The sequence below is a fragment of the Typha angustifolia genome, chromosome 13, assembly GCF_048772165.1.
Source record: "Typha angustifolia cultivar Huaian chromosome 13, ASM4877216v1, whole genome shotgun sequence".
NCBI lineage: Eukaryota > Viridiplantae > Streptophyta > Magnoliopsida > Poales > Typhaceae > Typha > Typha angustifolia.
In genome coordinates, this window is record NC_133251.1 from 15,507,872 (window position 1) to 15,527,104 (window position 19,233).

Genomic DNA, 19,233 nt, shown 5'->3' on the forward strand with positions numbered 1-19,233 from the left:
AGAGTTTATGCATCATTTTTCAAGCGAGCTGAAAATTTGCTAGAATTGCATAAACTTAATTTAATATCTTGTGATATTCGAATAAGTGCTTGTGATTAACATCTGTTAACAAAATGCAACAAGATCACCTCTCTTAATTCCATCTCAGATTTTGTGCTCTTTTTGGATCAGCCCAGAAATTTGTTTGGATTACTGTACGAGCTTTTAGCACAATTCTGTGTGCCAATAGACATCTTCTTCTCCTTTTCCGAGTTCAATTCATATAATAGTGCTTGTCCTTTTAATGTCAGCATAAGCTATGTGAGAAAATCATTTCGATCACTTTTTTTAATCATACAGATAGCAATTTTACGTCATTTGAATGCAGTTAGATTTCACTATTTGTAGAGCGAGAGAGAGAGAGAGAGAAATCTCAGGAGATCAATTGCATCAAGCAATGTGCCAGCTGACCCACTTGCATACATTTTATGTTTACATTCAATGTATAATGCACGCATAATCTGACAAGATATCTTGGCCATTGGAAGATGATATTGATAGGCCATGCATGTACTCCATAACATTTGTTGTTATCTATAAATTCCCAGCTTGGCATTTCCATCCATAGTTTGTGAAGCACGTTTTTGCCCCACTATTTATAATGACATTGACGCGATTACGATCTCATCAAGATTATTTTATCCCCCCCCCCCCCCCCCCCCCCCCGGTAATAATTGTGAAGCACGTCGTTGTAATACTATTCCAGAATATCTTAAATCCAAGAATACATATAGCAAAAGAGGTTCATCATATATATATATATATAATTTATCTCGAACTTTAAATATAAAATCAGGTGCATTACGTGTCTAGTTTAAAGTCGTCGAACACATAGCTCAAAGATTAAAAGGGAAAAAAAAAAGAACTGTATAAAGTCACAAATTAGTGGGTAAGCAATTCCAAATATATATCCTACCATTTGGTGCAATATTTCTGCACCAAATGGTCTCAGTATTTTAGTTTGAATTTTTTAAAAAACCGTACAACAATTATGCTTGTGCACTATTGATAGATACTATACATATAACTATCAATGTACAAAATGGTAAAACTTCCACAGGAGCCCCCGTTTGGGTCAAAAACTCAACTTGCATAGTATCCTCTAGGCTCCTCTAAGATGTATTTATCTATCTACAGAGTACGTGAAAGAAAGAAAAAGATTAATTTCTTCTTAACAAAGTGGTAGCATGCATTGATGAGCTTCCTCAGTGGTTGAATACCTTGCAAAGAAAGATACTTGCATTGTTGCAAATTTGCAGGTGAAGTGGACAGTGTACGATGGGATGAGGGACCTTGAGATATTGGACAGCTCTGCCCCCAACTTAACGGGACCATGTGAAAATAGAATATGTTGTTTACTAATTAGTGGACACTTTTGCCCAGACAAACAGACCCAACAAATCCCGGAGCAGTAAGGCACAACAAGAATCAATGTGCTCTCCTTTTCTTTTACTCTCCCCTCTTAGCCTCACATGACTTTCTTCTTGTTGTTCTCTGGATTTGGATTCCAAAGAAGTAAGCCAGGTAGTGCTTGATTTCATGTTATTAATAGTATTTTCTCCAAGATCCAATATCAGCATATGAGGCCTGCCTATGTGATCATGATGTAGACTATGTTTGCTTTGAGAAGTGATTTGTTTTTAATTTCCTGCACTGTCTCCTTTCGTTTCATTTTTATTGATTCTGGCTTTCCCAAATGGAATTTGCTTGCTTGTTGAGGTGTACTCTGTGCCTGCTTGATGATATCTGTAATTGTTAGGACCCATTTCCATTTCTTGTTGACCCTGCAATTTGATATGTACTTGCTCCTCATCTTGGACATGCATGCTCTTATGTTGAGTCTTGAACGTTTAAATCTATTGTAGAGCATCAATCTGAAAGCTTCTATTGTTTTGGCAGGTTGAAGGTTGGAATTCAAGGTCAGGCCTTCATGCCATTTGCTTGAGTGGGGAGTTGTTTCTGAACTCGTCTGAATCTAAAGACCCTTTTGGTTTTGATGTGCAAAACTAGAAGCTGGAGCCTATTCTATAAGTTGCACCTCAAGGATACTAGCATTTCATTTCAGATCTAAGTTTGCAACTTGAGGACTAGATCTCTTGAACTCTTGCACTGAAGACTACCACTGTCCATTTGAGATTGTCAGAACCTCGAGAACGTTGTTATATCTCAAGCTAGCTTTGATTAGGAAAGTGCTCCAGTAAGCAATTTGATACTGTAAGAAGGCCTGATTGCTTTGCAAGCTCTCATAGTGGTGTACTGATGGAAGGCAGAGCAAGGACTCCTTTAGCTAAGAAACTAAACACAGATCAAAGGAGGCCAGACCCAGGAGGAAATAATTATTCTTTTTCACCAACCTATTTCAGCATTGAATCGTTTCTGGTACTCGTCTTTCTTACGGCGTTGCTGCTGGTTCTTCCATTAATTTTGCCCCCTTTGCCTCCCCCACCATACTATTTACTATTGCTTCCATTAGGCATGCTTGTTGTGCTGTTGATCTTCGCCCTTATGCCGTCGGATGTCCAATATATTGCTTCCTCTTACTTGTAAGGAGTTCACAAATTTCCATTCCAGATAAGATAAGTGAAGTGTCATTATCTTTTCTTCTTTCTACTAAATGAATACATTGTTGTCTTCTTACTTAAAAGTATCAGCATCATGATCTACTACTACTGATTGCCTGTTCCTATGATAAGTCTGCACATCCTTCAGCCTTGAAGAACTGAAGAGCATAATTATATCATAAAGTTTGTGTTCTCCAGATGACTGCATGCTTCTCTAATTCTGTTTGTTCTTTTGTTTTGCAAAGAATTAAAACTTTTGATGACAAGAAAGTTGAGCAAAACTTTCACATAAGCTATAAGTGAGCTATGGACAGTTGCCTGTTGATTGGGATCCTATAAACCATTGACAAGGGAAATCTATTTATCCTAATCACTGTATTGTAGTCAGCAAGAAGCATCTTCAAGAAGGTAAGAGGTGTTTCTTTTTTTTTCTTAACATTACAACTTGTGACTAACAACGCTCAATTTAATCAACCAGTTTGTTGGCATGATTTGAAGTCAAGGTAGCATTTACATTTCAGATGGAATGTGTTGTCCTCAACCAAAATTTGTCATTGTTGTATAGTTTCAAACTATTTTAAAAAGGACAGTGGTCCATAGGCTATAGAATTTGAATTCATAGAAAGATTCTCCTCTGTTGTACTCTCTTTTTCTTTGTTTTTTTTTTTTTTTAAAATATCAGTATCAGAGAATTTACAATAACAGCAGCAAAAAAACAATTCAGCTGGCTGTTAGTGTTTCGGAGTTCGAATCTCGACGGCGGCATCGATTTAATTGGGACACAGTTAGATTCTCATTTGTCTGAAAAGAAGCAGCAGCTGCACCAATAATTTGCTAATGTTAACTACTACTGTTGGATCTAAAAATAGGTAACTGTTTTCTTTCATCCAAAATTAGATTTGAAGCCACTCATACCAAAAACTTGGCTCCTGGGGAGCATTCAATTCAGTCTGATGGAAGAAGGAAGAGATTTGCAAATTAGTTATCCTATCTCTTCACCAGAAGATCCTCCCATATGATATCAACAGCTAATTAGGCCAACAAATTATTCATCTGAATGTTTTAAAGACAATTTTCCTGAATGAAGTCATTCACTCTAAGATTAAATCAATGAAAAAAATTACTTGTTCAAAATGTAAATAATTGGGTGTTTTTTTTCATATTTATTTCATACATATTGAGATATAGAAGTCGGCAGCGTTACCGAAGATGTCGCCGAGTTCGCCGAATCCAATGTTAACCCGAACCGTTTCCCTTCCTCTCTCGTCTCTATCCCTTTTACCAAATATATTATCCAACTCTTCTTTTGCTTTAAAGGATTCTTCTCCCCCATTATTCCTCCACTCCTCTCTCTCTCTCTCTCTCTCTCTCTCTCTCTCTCTCTCTCTCTCTCTCTCTCTCTTCCACCTCTTCCTCTATTTTAAAACAAAGCTAGCATCTTTCTCTCTTTCTCTCTCTAGCCCTTGCTTTCTACATATCTCTCGCTTGTCTGAGATCAATCCGTGATTTGGTCTCGCCATGGATGAAGAGTATGACGTGATAGTGCTCGGAACGGGGCTTAAGGAGTGCATCCTGAGTGGCCTTCTATCCGTCGATGGCCTCAAGGTCTAGTCTCGATCCGATCTGTGCATTGCTTGGATCCATTTCGATCTCTTGCTTTAGGTTTAAGTTTGGGGCGTACGGAAATTGTAGTTGTGATGCGGTTCGAACAATCGGAATTGGGTATTGGGTTGTCCATGGATCGTACGCGATTGATGGTGTTCGGTGTTAAAATGTCGGGTTTCTTGTGAGAAAGGGCCCTTTAGGATCGGATCTTGGAAATCGCATTGGGTTCTGCTTAGTTTAGATGAAGAATTGGTGATCATAATGTGTAATAACTATAATAGCCTCCGACGGTTGGATCTTGGTGTGTAATGTGAATTGTTTTTTCTTTTTCTTTTATTAGTTCTATTCTAGATTTTCTAGTTTTTCTGGTCGTCAGTGATCTGCATTTAAATTATGGCCAGCCCTTTCCACTATGTATTTCGAGAGAACCTCCGATATTTGTTATTGTAAAATTTGGAGATAGAAATCAAATTCTGGTTTGACTTCTTTTTGCAGTTCATATTACTTATTTGTGGTATAGGATTACATGCTCTTGGAACTGGCATGATAATTAATATGTTATAATAACTATAGAGTGGGTGGAAGTCAATGATTTTGCTTTTGGTTTTCCTAGCTTTTCTTTGACATTCCTTTTGCTCAATATCTCGAGATTGATTTGTTTGATGCTAATAATCCTCATATATTGAGACCATATTTCCTTGAATGAATTGTTTTTCTTTTGATTCATTTTGTTTATGAAAATAATTTCAAATAAGATGAATGATCATTCCTAATAGATAGCTGTTTTAGAACTAATAATTTGCACATCTGCTGTCTTCTTATTTAATTTCCTTATAAAATTTGATGAAATATTTATTATGTTGTTTTTTCAAATTTCAAGACCAACAGACATTGTTAAGAAGCTGTATAATATATAAAACTGTATCTTCTTCTGCTGAGTACCCATAATATTTAATATTTATTTGCTTTTGAAACTACTCAGCTGATGATATTAAAAGTTATTGTATTGTTTGCTAAAGGATCCTTGCAATACTTTCAGGTCTTGCATATGGATAGGAATGATTACTATGGAGGAGAGTCAACCTCACTAAATCTCATCCAGGCAAGAAACTTCAATCATTTTGTATGGTTAAACTGTGGGTTGAACTTCTTGGATTATCAGTATTAATATGTCGCCCATTAAATATTCAAACTGTAATATTCTATTAGTTTGGTTTTCTTTTCTTTTTTTAATAGATTTTGATGAGATATTTACTTGAGGGATACACCTATACCGTTCATTGTTGTCTAAAATTCCTTTTCTTGTACAGCTGTGGAAAAGATTTAGGGGTGATGATAAACCTCCAGCAAATTTGGGGCCAAGCAGAGACTATAACGTGGACATGATCCCAAAAGTAAGTTCATGTACATCTTCATTTTCCAGACTTGTTTTCATGATTCCTCAGCTTTACAACATAAGCTTGTTCACCTAGTGATACACAAGACATTCCACCAAGTTATTCTCTGTCAAACTACTGTATCATGATCATATTAGAAATATGAGACGTCTGAAGTGAGGCTGTAATAAAATAAACAGCACTTTTTGGGCCTTTATCCTAGACATCCTAGTGTATATCCCTATTCTTTTTTTCTGGATAAGATTGTAAATTAGTTTGTCATGATGATATGTGACACACTTGCAGTGTTCTACCAAAATATTTTAAACTTTTCCAGTTTTCTGGTATATTGCATGAAATGTGAATATTATAACTTTTGTCCTGAAGTGAGTTTACTCTCATATTCCATGGTTCATTTTAAAGTTCTCTCCAGATGTGTTGGCATGTTGGCTTCAAATAACTTTGCTATTTATGATTACCTTGTTGAGATAGCTCTTTAATGACGATTTCTTGTGCAAATTATATCAGAATGGTTTGAGAGTGTCCAGATTCTTGATTTGTGAAAAATAATGTGACTATTAAAGCTGCAACACAGTAATTCTTTTAGTTTGTTGAAAACTTTTTAGCTAGCTGGTGAACCTGACTAAGCAAAGGAGGACCACTGATCTGCCTCCTCCTTGTGGTACTAATTTTTTGGTGTGTAAAATATTCTTCTACTTGTTTTAAAGAGCCAACCTTTTCTGAAGATACACCCAGATTTGTTGCTGTGTAACAGTGCTGTCTTACTTTGTCACTTATTATTACTTCCTCTTCTTTCATTCTTGTGGGAAATTAGATATAGTTATTCTACAATTACTTGCAGATTTCTATATATAAACATAATAAGCGAATTGATTCTTTTTTATGACTAGGTGTAAGATTTTTTTCTGCATTAACCTACTCACTCTATGGCTGATAACTTTTAAAATTTCCAAAATCTTTGTTGTGTTCTACATAGAGCCCATGCTTTCTGCTGTTCCCTTTTTAGGGACCTTTCAGATGAACTTTCCTACTATATCCTGTGGATTCTTGTATTATGTACTCACAAGATGATGTTCCTCTGGTTAGTTCATGATGGCAAACGGTACACTAGTTCGTGTCCTTATTCATACCGATGTTACAAAGTACCTGAGTTTTAAAGCTGTAGATGGAGGCTACGTGTTTAACAAAGGGAAGGTATGTATTTTATTTTTTCTTTGCTTTCTCATTTATTACCATGAATACTAACTTGTATTTTTCCTTCCTCTATTGGTTTGTGAGTTTTCGGCATTTAATGACTTTTATGTTCCTGCCTTCTTCTATCATACTTCGGCAGGTTCACAAGGTTCCTGCCACAGATATGGAGGCTCTCAAATCTCCATTGATGGGATTATTTGAGAAACGCCGAGCTAGGAAGTTCTTTATTTATGTTCAAAATTATAACGAAAGTGATCCAAAAACTCATGAAGGATTGGACCTTACAAGAGTGACTACTAAAGAGCTGATCTCGTGGGTACCCCTTACTATTGGTTATTTCCTTATGAGTTTTAAGGAATTTTTTTTCTTGTTTATGATATGATACTATCTTTGTGTCATTTCTACAGAATATCCATTTTCATTGCCTGATGTTTGTTGGTTTATATTGAGCACTTTTCTTGCTCTTGACCTTGAAGTATAATTTCAACTGCATACAAAGAGAAAGGTGTTAGTTGAATGTTTATTTGGCAGCATTATCAACTCAAATTGGGTGACTCAATTGATGCCTGTGAAAGTGGTACGGTGCTATATTACTGTCAAGATGTTAGATAAGCAAAATAGTAATGCAGGATTCTAAGGATTAAGTGCTGCACAATGGAGTACGCCAAGAGGATAGTTGATGTACTAAGTTCTTTGGCTTCAGTATCTTGCTTTCTTGCAATGACAAGAGCACATGTATATAGATTTGTGAGTTATGGAAGGTGTTTGGAAGCTTCATGCATTTGCCTGGTTGGACTTAAGTCCCAACATAGGCTCACTGGTTGTTAAGGGCACATGATGACCATGTTCTGGAGTCGATATTTGTATACGTTCACTATTTTTTTTTAATGGAGAAGGAATGGCCAACATAAAGCATCTCACCAAGGGGATAGTCATTTTCCTTTTTTCTGTAATACCTTAAAAAGCTGATTTTGGTTGATATATTCATGGGCCCTACATTATGGACTGAAAGTACCCTGTTTTATATTGCGGCTTCTGGGAGATAGTATAATATTCGGATGAATATTAGATGCACAGAGCACATAAGAGTAGCCGTAATTTCTGCTGCACAAATGATATGGCGATGCTATGACAAAAATGAGCATTGATCAACTACTAGATTGAAATTTAAATGCCTCTAGCTTGATTCTTTTTTTGTCCTTGTAGTCAGAATTAAGTTTTTTATTTTTTGAATTTCACTTGTTTCAGAATTTGCATGATTTTGACTTAGTTTATACATTTGGGATATCTTGCTTGAAATATATCAGTATAACAGAATATAGCGGTTCTGTTTGTCCAGAAGGTTCTCTTGTAAGCATAATGTTTATTTCTGATAGTGCAATCTCTTTCCAGTAGCTTTTTTCATGAGTCTTGACTGACGGATCAGTTCTACTTCTTGTTACCTTCTTTCAGAAAATATGGTTTGGATGATAACACAATAGACTTTATTGGCCATGCATTGGCTCTTCATAGAGATGATCGCTATCTACATGAACCTGCGCTTGACACGGTCAAAAGAATGAAGGCAAGTCTTTTTGCCAAGAGTTTGTAGATGATTCTATATTTATTAATTTCTTCTTTCAAAAAATGTATGCTGAAAATGCTGCTAAATTTGTTTTCAATTACATTGATGACAGCTTTATGCGGAATCTCTTGCTCGTTTCCAAGGAGGGTCACCATACATTTACCCATTATATGGGTTAGGAGAGCTACCACAGGTTGGCCATGTTTAAATTTATATCCTCTTCCTTCATTGTAGATTTTGTAAGAGATTTTTTCTGTATAAATTGAGTTATTTTCTGGAAAGACAGGCTTTTGCACGCCTTAGTGCTGTTTATGGCGGGACATACATGTTAAACAAGCCAGAGTGCAAGGTAGCCTTATCACTTTTAGAAATTCTCATTCATCATGCTTATTTTCGATAAGTTACAGATGCATTTGTATACTGCGGCTAAAATAGTCGGTAATAATTTTGCTCAGTCCTCCTGTTTATTTGTACCTATTCTTATTATTTGACTCATGGCAGGTGGAATTTGATATGGAAGGAAAAGCATGTGGTGTGACATCAGAAGGGGAAACTGCTAAATGCAGAAAAGTTGTCTGTGACCCTTCCTACTTACCAAACAAGGTAAATTCATCAAGTATGGGCATCTTGGACTATATAATTCACCTAAGATCTAAGTAGTGGTCCTACAGATTTTCTCTTCTTTTTGACATTATCTCACTATATGCTGCTGCTCTTTGTTTCTATTCACATTTGAGAACCTTCCTTTTAGTCCAGGGATTTGATGATAGATTTGCTAGGAGCATTCAGTAGCACCCATTGAGAAATTTTATTATATTGGACTTTAGGTTAGGAAGGTTGGAAAAGTTGCAAGAGCAATTGCAATAATGAGCCACCCCATCCCAAATACCGATGAGTCTCACTCAGTTCAGGTCATATTGCCACAAAAACAACTTGGACGCAAGTCAGACATGTAAGCTTTCTTCATTAAATCACATAAGAACTTTTATAACTCATATTGCTGTTTTTGCTCTGTTTATGTCTTATGTATTTTACCTTGTTACTCCTATATATCAGGTATCTTTTCTGCTGCTCTTATTCTCACAATGTTGCGCCAAAGGGGAAGTTCATTGCATTTGTCTCGACTGAAGCTGAAACCGATCATCCAGAGAGAGAACTAAAGGCTGGGATTGATCTTCTTGGTCCAGTGGATGAGTTATTCTATGAAACATACGATAGATTTGAACCAGTCAATGAGCCCTCTTTGGATAATTGCTTCATCTCAACAGTAAGTCTGAACAGTCATCTATATGCTCATATTTTGCAGGTACTAATTGTCAATTTCTGTTTGCAGAGTTATGATGCTACAACACATTTTGAGTCTACTGTTACAGATGTGCTTTCTATGTATACCATGATTACTGGAAAGGTAACGTTTTGTCTAATTTTCAGCTGCTATTTTGTTCATTGTCACTCTTTTCATACTATGACTTCTGTTGCCAAAAGGGCAGGGTAACATACCCTTTTATTTAATAGTATTTTGGTTGTACAGATGTTTCTTATGCAATTATAGTACTAGGGTATACTAGCTGAAGATATTTCTTTATATTGCTATATATCTGATGCATATGGCTCATATTTTGAATGATCCACATCATCTAGCTAGAGGCATAACACGTTTTAACTTTACTTGCATAATTATTTACTTCCAGGTAATGGTGCAATCGTAAGCTGTTTGATTTATATCTTTCTAATGCTTATTTGTCTTATCTTCAAACTTGTACAACATTATCACTGATCTCATTGTCAGATCAACAGTTTTAACAAGGAAGATACTTTAAGCCATTTATGAGCACATTTACTATTTATAATATCTTTTGCTTTTTTCCCTCAGATATTTTTATGAATCTCAATTCTACTGTCTCACTTGTTGCTTTACATTCCTTCATATTAGTGATCCATAAATTACTTTTAAACTTTTGTATTATCTTAGAAAAACTCTTGGTCACCAATGAATTGCTGGTTCATTTCATTGGGCCCTTTCACCACTTGTTTTAAAACCTTCTTCAGCTTTACTTTATGATCTATTCTATGCCAAATATTGAGCTTTAACTCTTGGTTAAATCTTCTAGCAGACCGTTGATCTGAGCGTGGATCTAAGTGCTGCTAGTGCTGCTGAAGAATGAGAAAGGATTTGTCTCATGTTCTTAAAAGTCTAAATCAGATGTCCATGAAGTAGCTGAAGTGGGTCACATGAAAATCCATCGTATTTAATTCCCATGCTTTCTGGATCATCTTTTTACTGCTGCTGTCATTTTCGAGTTAACATACCAACATGATATACTATGCATCGAAACATTTTGCTTAATTTTTGCCAAAGAGTATGATGGAATGGAATGTGGTTTCAAGGTCAATTTATGCTTACATGTTCTTCTTATGTTTTTTTCCCATGTACAATCCAGTTCTTCTTGGATTAAATAATCAGTTACAAATTTCTTCTCCTTGAAGTTTGTTGTGGATTAACAATCTGCCTCTGAAGTATAGAAACTACTCGTGTGTGGCTTACTAGTAAACAGGTGAGTCGTGATAAGGATGTTGACAATGGCAGTCCTCAGGACCACCTTCCAGTTTGAGGACTAGAGTTATCTTGGAAGTAACTGCTGAAATGTCAACAGCCTTTACATTGAAGTCCAACAGCAAGACCTGTTCATCTCTTGTATACTTGTCTACCAGTATAGTGGTCGATAAAAGTTATTGAAAAGGTCAAATGGCCGTGGGGATAATATCCGGCATGGGCATGGCGATAACGACTGATGTTCGAAACTTGAAAGAACAAAATTATAGGAAGAATTATGTTGACCAAATATGAAAGATATGATTAAATGCGTAAAATTTTATATTCAAAGAAATGGATGAAAAATAGCATATACGAAAAAGAAGTCTTTGTGTGTCAAAATTAAGAAATGAGTAATCCAACAAATCCACTGCTAAAATCCAAACAGAACAACAAAGGGAATGGTGAGCATCCAGAAACTAATGTCTAATGACAACATATTCGTAGCTAACAAAACAATGTGAAACTACTTGCACATTGAAGTAAGGCTGAAGAACAGCAAAATATGCTTCATAAGAAGGGTGTTTATTTACACTTGGCTCTCTAAAAAAGTTCATAATAAACTCCATTCTACTCAAAAAGTTCACCCAGGATATTTCGGTTTTTTATCACGAAGGATTTACTTATCATCCACAAAGAAGAACTTAGTATCGCAATTTGAACTCTTTCAACAAATGTATTAACCCACTACATTAACTCTCCGGTTATTCTTAAAACTTAAGCAGTTAATAATATTAGTTTTTATATTTACATTTTGACATTCTCTTATTTCTGGACTCAGAAATATTTTGATAAGCCAACAAGTGTGCTTGAATTGAATGAATGAATGTTGTATATTTTTAAGCAATGATGCGTATGACAATATATGAGCCCATAAGATCTTATTTTAATATCATATTAACTCATCTACTATAAAAGTTTAAAAGTTTAAATTGTTAGATAATAGTAGTTTCTATATTTATATTCGAACACATCAATAATGGCCATCTACTTTAGCACACCTAATGAACATGTAAGATCGGATTGTAGTCCTAACACATTTAGAAAGAAATTTCGGTCAGAAAGGGAATGGAGAACATATAGATTAAACTATTAAAGGACTCATCCATTGTTCTAACACAACTAACAAACCACAAATATGCAGCAACATAGATTACACTTTTCTTCTCCTTCAGTCTAGAAAATATATTGTTATGCAGTATGCACAAAACATGCAAAGCATAGAATCCATGAAGGATAATAACACTAAAGAAAAACACAAGTTCTCTCTTTCTCCAATGGTCACAAATTCACAAGTCTTAGCACCACAACAAATTGAGCACAAAGAAAAGAGAATAAGTTTATAATATTGGGTAAATGTGGAACTAAACAAGTGCTTCCTTCCCTTGTTTCCTTTCTTTGTATTAATTCCTTCTGAGAGAAGACTTTGAAATTGTATTCATTTGAAGAGCACAAGAACAACTTTTTGTAACGATAAGAAGGTAGAAGGGAGAATAGAGTAATTGCCATGGCCAAGGCTTTTGATGGATTATGTTCTCTCCAGCTACAACCCTTGTTCATATTGATATCATTCAATTTCTGATAAATTACAGGTTCAAATGCTGCAATGTAACTCTGTCTGCAGTCCAGTAATATCACTTACCACCCACAATATAGACCACCTAGAGAGACAGATCAAAGAGCTGTACCATGGAGAAGATCAATATAATCAACCATGTCCTGTTGCAATGTGTATCCATACTGTGTATTCCATACTGTGTACTACTTGACCAAATCAGATGGTCTGGAGCTGCAAACTGCAATATAGTAAGTGAAAATAGCAGCATAAGAACAAATCAGATGGAGTGGAATTGGATTTGATTATTTCATAGACCTGAATTGGGAGACATGGTAAACATAGCTCATCAGGATAATTCAATCACAATTCCAAAACTCTGCCTCTATCTGTACAAAAAGTTGCCTAGAATACAACATTGAAAAAAGATCTATCTTTACACAAATGCCCTATTTTGAGTCTTACGGGAAAGATGTTCCTCAATCAAATTGGTCATGACATCCTGTAAGCCCAACCATGCTTATTCAGGAATGCTTGGACTGCTTCCTTAATGGCAAGGTTTGGTACCAATTGATGTGGCGCAAGCGGCTCCCGTGTGATAGGGTCAAACTTGCCGACCTATATTCCAAAATTTATACAAGTTACAACAAAAATTAATGCTTTAACCAAGAATTGCTGAAGTAAAGCTTTCCATATGTCAATCACCTTTTGAAGATGATCAAGAAGCACTGATCTTTCATATGTAACTCCGGTTGGAGTAATCACCGGATCCCGGAAGATGTCCAGGGTTATTTTGCAGCAGAGATGATCAGGCACCTGCAATTTAAATAATTCTACAACCATATATAACCAATACAAAGGACAAAAATACACTGAAGAAAGATTCTTTCTTTATAAAACTCACTTCTTTTGGAATGTCGTCAGCCTTTCTGAAGACCTCCTTAAGATGAATTAACTGCTCTTCATGTTCATCTTCTGTCGAACCATCAAGTCCATGATAATTCTTCAGAGCTTCTTCACATGCTTTCCTAATTATAAATATAATTAAAGCATATCTAGCACAAAGCATTTTGTATTCTATTACATTCTACGCCTGCATTTGCAAACTGTCTACTTCAAATAAAAATGCTCCAAGAACAACTTAGGAAGCACAGGGATGAAAATAATGAACATCCGATGATGCTCATAGGTGAAATTTAGAAATTCCCAATATTCCCTTTCGTTGGGAGTTCAGTCTACAGGCATCAAAATAATCTGCCAGAAAAGGTTAACCCTAAGCTATCTTTATGCTTGATAAGGCTGATGCTGTTTCTTGGTAAATAAGATGATATATAGGATTCAAAGTAGATAAGATAGATAAATAATGCAATGGTTCTGACTACAAATTTCCTTGGCAATTAATAGGTACAGGTGTCAGTACACTGTTACTTGTCAAGGAGAAAATAGAACAATAGGGATTATCTCACATACTCCAGTTCATGCAATCTAGTTGCTCTTTTCTTTGATGACCTTTCCCATTCAGTGTACTTTGCCTTCGCAAGCTCCTGCCAGATTTCCTCAACCATGTAGCTTGCAGGGTTTGCACCTCTCCCAAGTTCCAGAGACTAAGTTTGCATACTTTAATCATTAGGAAAACAATGATAGCCTATGTGTGATTATCATTAATGGCTCCATCAAGGAAAAAATAACATAGATGAACACTTAAGTACACAAGCATGCACCACCACAAGACCAGCACACACCACATTGCATAAATTAAAGCCACACAGCGTCTATTTTTCTTTGATAAAGGGGTTTAAGCTATAACTGAAAACCTGTTGCTGAAGCAATTAAGGTAAAATGCGGTTAGAAAATAATGGGAAAAATACATACTCTTTGATCTCCTCAATAGATTAATAAAAGCAGAAACTTAAGAAAGAAGAGGCAGAATGATCTAATAGATTAAATTGTATGATAACTCCCATAAGTGTCATCTGTCAGGTAAAATCTCCAACTAACTTGTAAGCAAATCCACAGAAGGATGTTCTTTCGGAATGACAAAGCTAACCTTTTTCACTTTTTCGCCAGTAGCATCAGTATTATCAGCTAAGAAAATATCCCAATTCTTCAAGTATCTTGAGAGGGATCTTCTGTTTGCATATATTTATGTTTATGTGTGCGTGTGTGCAATATATGCATAATACGAACCTTCTCTAGCTCTTTGATTCCCTCAGCAAATTCTTGCCTGTCGAGCAACGCAAGCCCCAACATATAGTGTGCCTACCAATGCAACAATATATACTCTTCAGTTACACCATGTATTAACAAAATCACATAAAATGTAACAGGAATCAATTTCCGCTGTAACATTCAGGTCATAAAATGCTACCAGTGACAAAAAAGGAAAAGAACAGACACCTAAAATGACGATAGCTTGAAAAGGTCACTCTTCTATTGAAAAGTGAAGCATCATTCAGTACAGTGTGACAGGTTATGAACTATTGAATAGTGAAGCATCACTCAGTAAAATGTGACAGGTTATGAACTATGAAGTGCAATACAAGGAGTATCAAAGTGCTAACCAGAATGCAGAAGGGTGGTGGGATGCACGTAAGAGTGGCTCCTATGGCAAAGTGTAGTATAGTGAAGTTTGACAAGATCTGCATAACATCATTGCCACTCTTGATTTATGCATTTATCACTCTAGATCCTCAAAGAACTTGAGATGCATGCATATATGCAATCTCTTCATGTGCATAAATTTACAACGCATTATTTGCTGACTTTATCAGAGAATAGTACCAAAAAGTGCTGTAAGGCCAAGCAACACCATATTTTTCAGTACATTATTACAACTCTAGTAAATTGATCAGGAGGACAAAGAATAATCAAGGCACATATTTAATTGCAATTCCAAATGTAGTTGCAGATGTCATCAAACCGCCACATTTTTAGGCAAGACAATTTGTTTCCAGATTAAGACATGAGAGGCTGCAAGAAGAGAACCAAAAACAGCTTTCATATTAAGTAGTCACTTCATAAATGTGAGAGCAACAAATACCCATATATGTCCTGTTAACTGTGACAACTTACAAGCCCTCCAAAGAGCCATTACTTTCTGTAATAAAACCCCTGAATCCCTGCCTAGCACAGAAACAAGGCCCCGTTACTTTATGTAATAAAACCTCCCGATTTTTAGAGCAATTGTTGAAAATTTTATTATCCCTTTCTAGCCATATAGACCAGAATAAGGCATTCAGCCAAATCAACTACCATTTTAGCTTCCCACTTTCCACATTTACATTATTTTTTCCAAATCAGTCTCTTATATGCTTTATTTTACTTGTTATTCCCTACTTTCTTTTTCTTTTCTTTTTTTCCACCATGTTCTTCACATAGCCACATCTTATAAACAAATGATCAACTGTTTTCTCCTACGCACAGTAAACACAATGTGCAACACTCGATCATCTTTTTCTTCTCAAATTATCTCTAGTTATCAGCTTATTATTATAGCAAGCCACAATAATGCTTTGACCTTTAACAGTATCTTTATTTGCTAAATCTTAACCAGTAATTTGGATATAATTCCACCATTATATAAAAATCTATATAGAGATTTCACTGTAAAAATTCTATTCTTCTCAAACTGCCAAGCAACTTTATCTTTTCCAGTTTTGATTTGCACATTATTGATGTTATTCCAATTAATCATGTTTTGTTCCTCCAGAATAAATTGTTCTATTAAATTCCTTCGATATTTAAAGCACTAGTTTTGCCCATCCCATACCTCCTGAACTAATACTTTCTTATCCCAAGTAATATCAAAGAGTTAACGAAAGCATGTAGCTAAGGAATAGTCTCCAATCCAAACATTAGTTCAGAATTTAACTTTTCTACTCTCATTAACTTGCCATTGTAATCTAGCCTTGAAAATTGACCCCTACTGTAAAACACCTCTACAAAAAGGCAAGATTCTATTGGAGTTCATCAATTTAAAAGATTCTACATTGACATTCTTGTAGTATCTCTACGTCGCAATCATAGACCACATTTAATTCTCCAAATTCACTAACCTCTATCATCATTTTGCTAATAAGGCCTTATTTAATTCTTTCATATTAAGAATACCCATACCATCATATTCTTTTCTCATACAAACTCTATCCTAATTGACTAGAGCATAACCCCTTTTATCTGTCTGAGCACCACGCGACTAAAAATCTCTTCTCATCTTACCAGTCATTTTTCTTACCCACACTGGCATATTGAAAAAGGCCAAGTAATATAAATGCATTGCACTCAAAACCAAATTAATGAGAGTAATTTTCCCCTCCCTCCCAAAGGAAGTCATTTCTCTTTTCACCCCACAAGTCTTTTCTCTACTTTCTCAATCACCGGTATCCAATCATGCATTCGTAATTTACTGTGTCATATAAAAGGAGTCCCAAATATTTAATTGGCAACTCCTCCACACGACAATTTAACAGCTTCGCCAATACTCTTTCTTTTTCTTTATTTCGACCAAATATAAACCAAGAGCTTTTCTCAAACTTAATTTTAGCCTCGATATAACCTCAAAGCAGTACAAAATAAATTTTAACACAGATACATCTCTTTTCCTCAGCTTGCACAAACATCAGAGTATCATCGCATACTGCAGATTAACAAACCCATTTTTTTTTCAGTTTTCACATCACTACCCAAAATCTCTAATCAGTCTTTTCTAATTGGCCCTCTATAACATTCTATTCAAGCCATCAGCCACCAAAACAAACAAAATAAGGAGATAATGGATCTTCTTTCCTGAGCCATTTATTTTACATTTAAAGTAACTTTCAAGACCCCCATTGTGAATTAAAACTTCTATAGCAAGATAATTTCCTCTGAGGCAAGTCTGAGAGCACTCTGATGTAATGATTACTTTTTCCATGTTAAGGTGCCCATAAACAGGTCAATGTAAAACAAACAGAGAAGTATCACCAAAATAATAGCTCCTAACCACCCTGTACTATGATTCTGCCAGATGGGTAGTAAGGTTACATTAAAGAAAATTATCACCCAGTTTTCCCCTGCATTATAGCATGAAATTCTCCTTTATCATGAACAGATCAATTACCATGACAACTAATATTAATTGCAGCTCCTACATAGGAACCATAGATTAGAAGGTCGCATTTAAAATGTCAATGACAACGCACCTATTGCAACTAAACTAGCTGATATAGAAGGTCCAAACAAAGAGATTTGTCATAATGAACTGTCAAATTGAAAAATTATATCCAGGTCCTGCAAGGTTGAAGTGTTCCTAATACTTCAAACCAATAATTCTCCAGGGCCTCCTAGTGAAATAGATAATGGCATCCATTTCTTCTAAAACAAACTAATTAGAGGCTCAACACTTGGTATCAGACTGGAAAACAACAAGATTTGCCATGCAAAAAGAAATTCCTGCAAGCATTAATAAACAGAAAAATTCAACACAGAAATCCACTGCATGCCCAAGTAGATATTAAAGGGACGTTAACCTATATCGAATCTAAAAGAAGAGAGCTTACCTTGACAGAAAACTTGTCGAGCTGAAGAGCCATTCTGCAGTCATCCTCAACTTTTTTCCATTCACTACCAAAGTCAATAAACAAAAGTGGCTAAATAAGATACTAGATCATATGATTCAAAAGGCATAAGGCAAAAGATCAATAATATCGTTACGAACTTTCTCTTCTTATAGCAGAGAGCTCGGTTAGTCCAATATACTGGTACATTAGGGGACAACACGATCGCCTAAAAAATCCAAATCATGTCAAGTTAGCACCAATAGAAGAGGCAGAGATTCTATCAGAAGAGCATTTTTGAAGATAATACCTTTTAATTATAGAGTAAAGAAATTAAAGTAGCAAAAAGAACGCCAACAACCTTGATTTGAAGCGTAGAAGAAATCAAGGTTCCTCAAGTGCATGGAAGATAAAATTTTTATGAATCATAAAATGACAGAATTTTTTAAGATCAAAATTTCCGTATGCAAATAATTCTTCATTGAAGCAGTAACAAACAGAACCTTACCATGTGGAAAGCGATCAATCTCAATAAAAACACCTTAGATTTGCAAGAGTGAAAGACGCGATTAAGCAGAATTTATACAAGAAGCTAACAAAAGAGAGCAACTTGGGGACAACAGAGTTGAAATTGAAAGCTTGAACAACACAAGAAAGAAAAAATTAACGAAATCAAGAACCCGGATCTCGATTAACGATAAAAAAAAAAAACTTTGAAACACATAATTCAATCAAACATGAGGAAAATAAATTCATCGTCACAGATTACTTGAAACAACTAACAAAGATGAATCCAATATTAGAGAAATCGACCACACGGTCAGTCGTACTAATCCTTTTCCGCAAAAGAAGCCGAAATATTGAATTGGGCAATCCTTACAAACCTCGGTGTAGGCGTCGATGGCGGCCCCAATCCGTTCTTTCTTGAAGAAGGTGTTGCCGTCCTGCTTGAGAAGCTCCGCCTGCTTCGCGACACTCGCCGGCACCGGCGCCATCACTCTCCCTCCCTCCCTCTCTCCTCTTTTCGAAATCGAGAATCGGAGTGGCGGAGGAGAAGATGTCTTGTTTCTTTGATTCATTCTTTGCTTCAAATGCCGTCAGAAATATAACGTAGAAAGTTCCAATTGCGTCCGGTATCATGCAGCATCAAATGTACGAATTTAGTACGATCAAGTTACGCTTATGCAATGA

The 19,233-nt window shown here is 35.7% G+C and overlaps 2 protein-coding genes across 5 annotated transcripts; one reads left to right on the plus strand and one right to left on the minus strand.

Moving 5' to 3' along the window:
* The first annotated feature begins 1,408 nt into the window (after positions 1-1,408).
* On the plus strand, positions 1,409-10,840 carry LOC140773403 (guanosine nucleotide diphosphate dissociation inhibitor 1-like). 2 transcript variants are annotated; one of them, XM_073115935.1, is made up of 14 exons: positions 1,409-1,563; positions 1,939-3,008; positions 5,245-5,307; positions 5,516-5,599; positions 6,689-6,796; positions 6,936-7,108; positions 8,249-8,360; positions 8,473-8,553; positions 8,647-8,709; positions 8,862-8,963; positions 9,188-9,312; positions 9,417-9,627; positions 9,694-9,768; positions 10,475-10,840. In XM_073115935.1, exons 3-14 carry the CDS (start codon positions 5,254-5,256, stop codon positions 10,523-10,525), a joined length of 1,239 nt encoding a protein of 412 aa, XP_072972036.1. In that variant the 5' UTR covers positions 1,409-1,563; positions 1,939-3,008; positions 5,245-5,253; the 3' UTR covers positions 10,526-10,840. The 2 variants fall into 2 exon arrangements, with proteins under 2 accessions (XP_072972036.1, XP_072972035.1); XM_073115934.1 differs by lacking the exons at positions 1,409-1,563; positions 1,939-3,008 and adding an exon at positions 3,774-4,205.
* A 1,953-nt stretch (positions 10,841-12,793) lies between these two features.
* LOC140773729 (E3 ubiquitin-protein ligase CHIP-like) lies at positions 12,794-19,113 on the minus strand. Of its 3 annotated transcripts, XM_073116438.1 has the most exons (9): positions 18,927-19,113; positions 18,204-18,271; positions 18,046-18,109; positions 15,070-15,147; positions 14,696-14,767; positions 13,979-14,112; positions 13,413-13,536; positions 13,214-13,324; positions 12,794-13,126 (listed from the first exon to the last, which is right to left on the minus strand). In XM_073116438.1, the coding sequence occupies exons 1-9, from the start codon at positions 19,035-19,037 to the stop codon at positions 13,001-13,003; spliced, it is 888 nt and encodes a 295-aa protein (XP_072972539.1). In that variant the 5' UTR covers positions 19,038-19,113; the 3' UTR covers positions 12,794-13,000. The 3 variants fall into 3 exon arrangements, with proteins under 3 accessions (XP_072972539.1, XP_072972540.1, XP_072972541.1); XM_073116439.1 differs by lacking the exon at positions 15,070-15,147; XM_073116440.1 differs by lacking the exon at positions 18,204-18,271 and having other exon boundaries at positions 18,927-19,068.
* Positions 19,114-19,233: the final 120 nt, after the last annotated feature.

Bases quoted from the DNA above. Each gene is read 5' to 3' on its own strand.
- LOC140773729 (XM_073116438.1), bottom strand. From the start codon at position 19,037: ATGGCGCCGGTGCCGGCGAGTGTCGCGAAGCAGGCGGAGCTTCTCAAG. The intron at 18,110-18,203 runs GTTCGTAACGAT...TGACTTTGGTAG, and splicing joins CTCTGCTATAAGAAGAGAAA to TGAATGGAAAAAAGTTGAGG. The intron at 14,768-15,069 runs GTTAGCACTTTG...TTGCATTGGTAG, and splicing joins CACCACCCTTCTGCATTCTG to GCACACTATATGTTGGGGCT.
- LOC140773403 (XM_073115934.1), top strand. From the start codon at position 4,119: ATGGATGAAGAGTATGACGTGATAGTGCTCGGAACGGGGCTTAAGGAG. The intron at 8,710-8,861 runs GTAGCCTTATCA...GACTCATGGCAG, and splicing joins TAAACAAGCCAGAGTGCAAG to GTGGAATTTGATATGGAAGG. The intron at 9,769-10,474 runs GTAACGTTTTGT...ATCTTCTAGCAG, and splicing joins ATACCATGATTACTGGAAAG to ACCGTTGATCTGAGCGTGGA.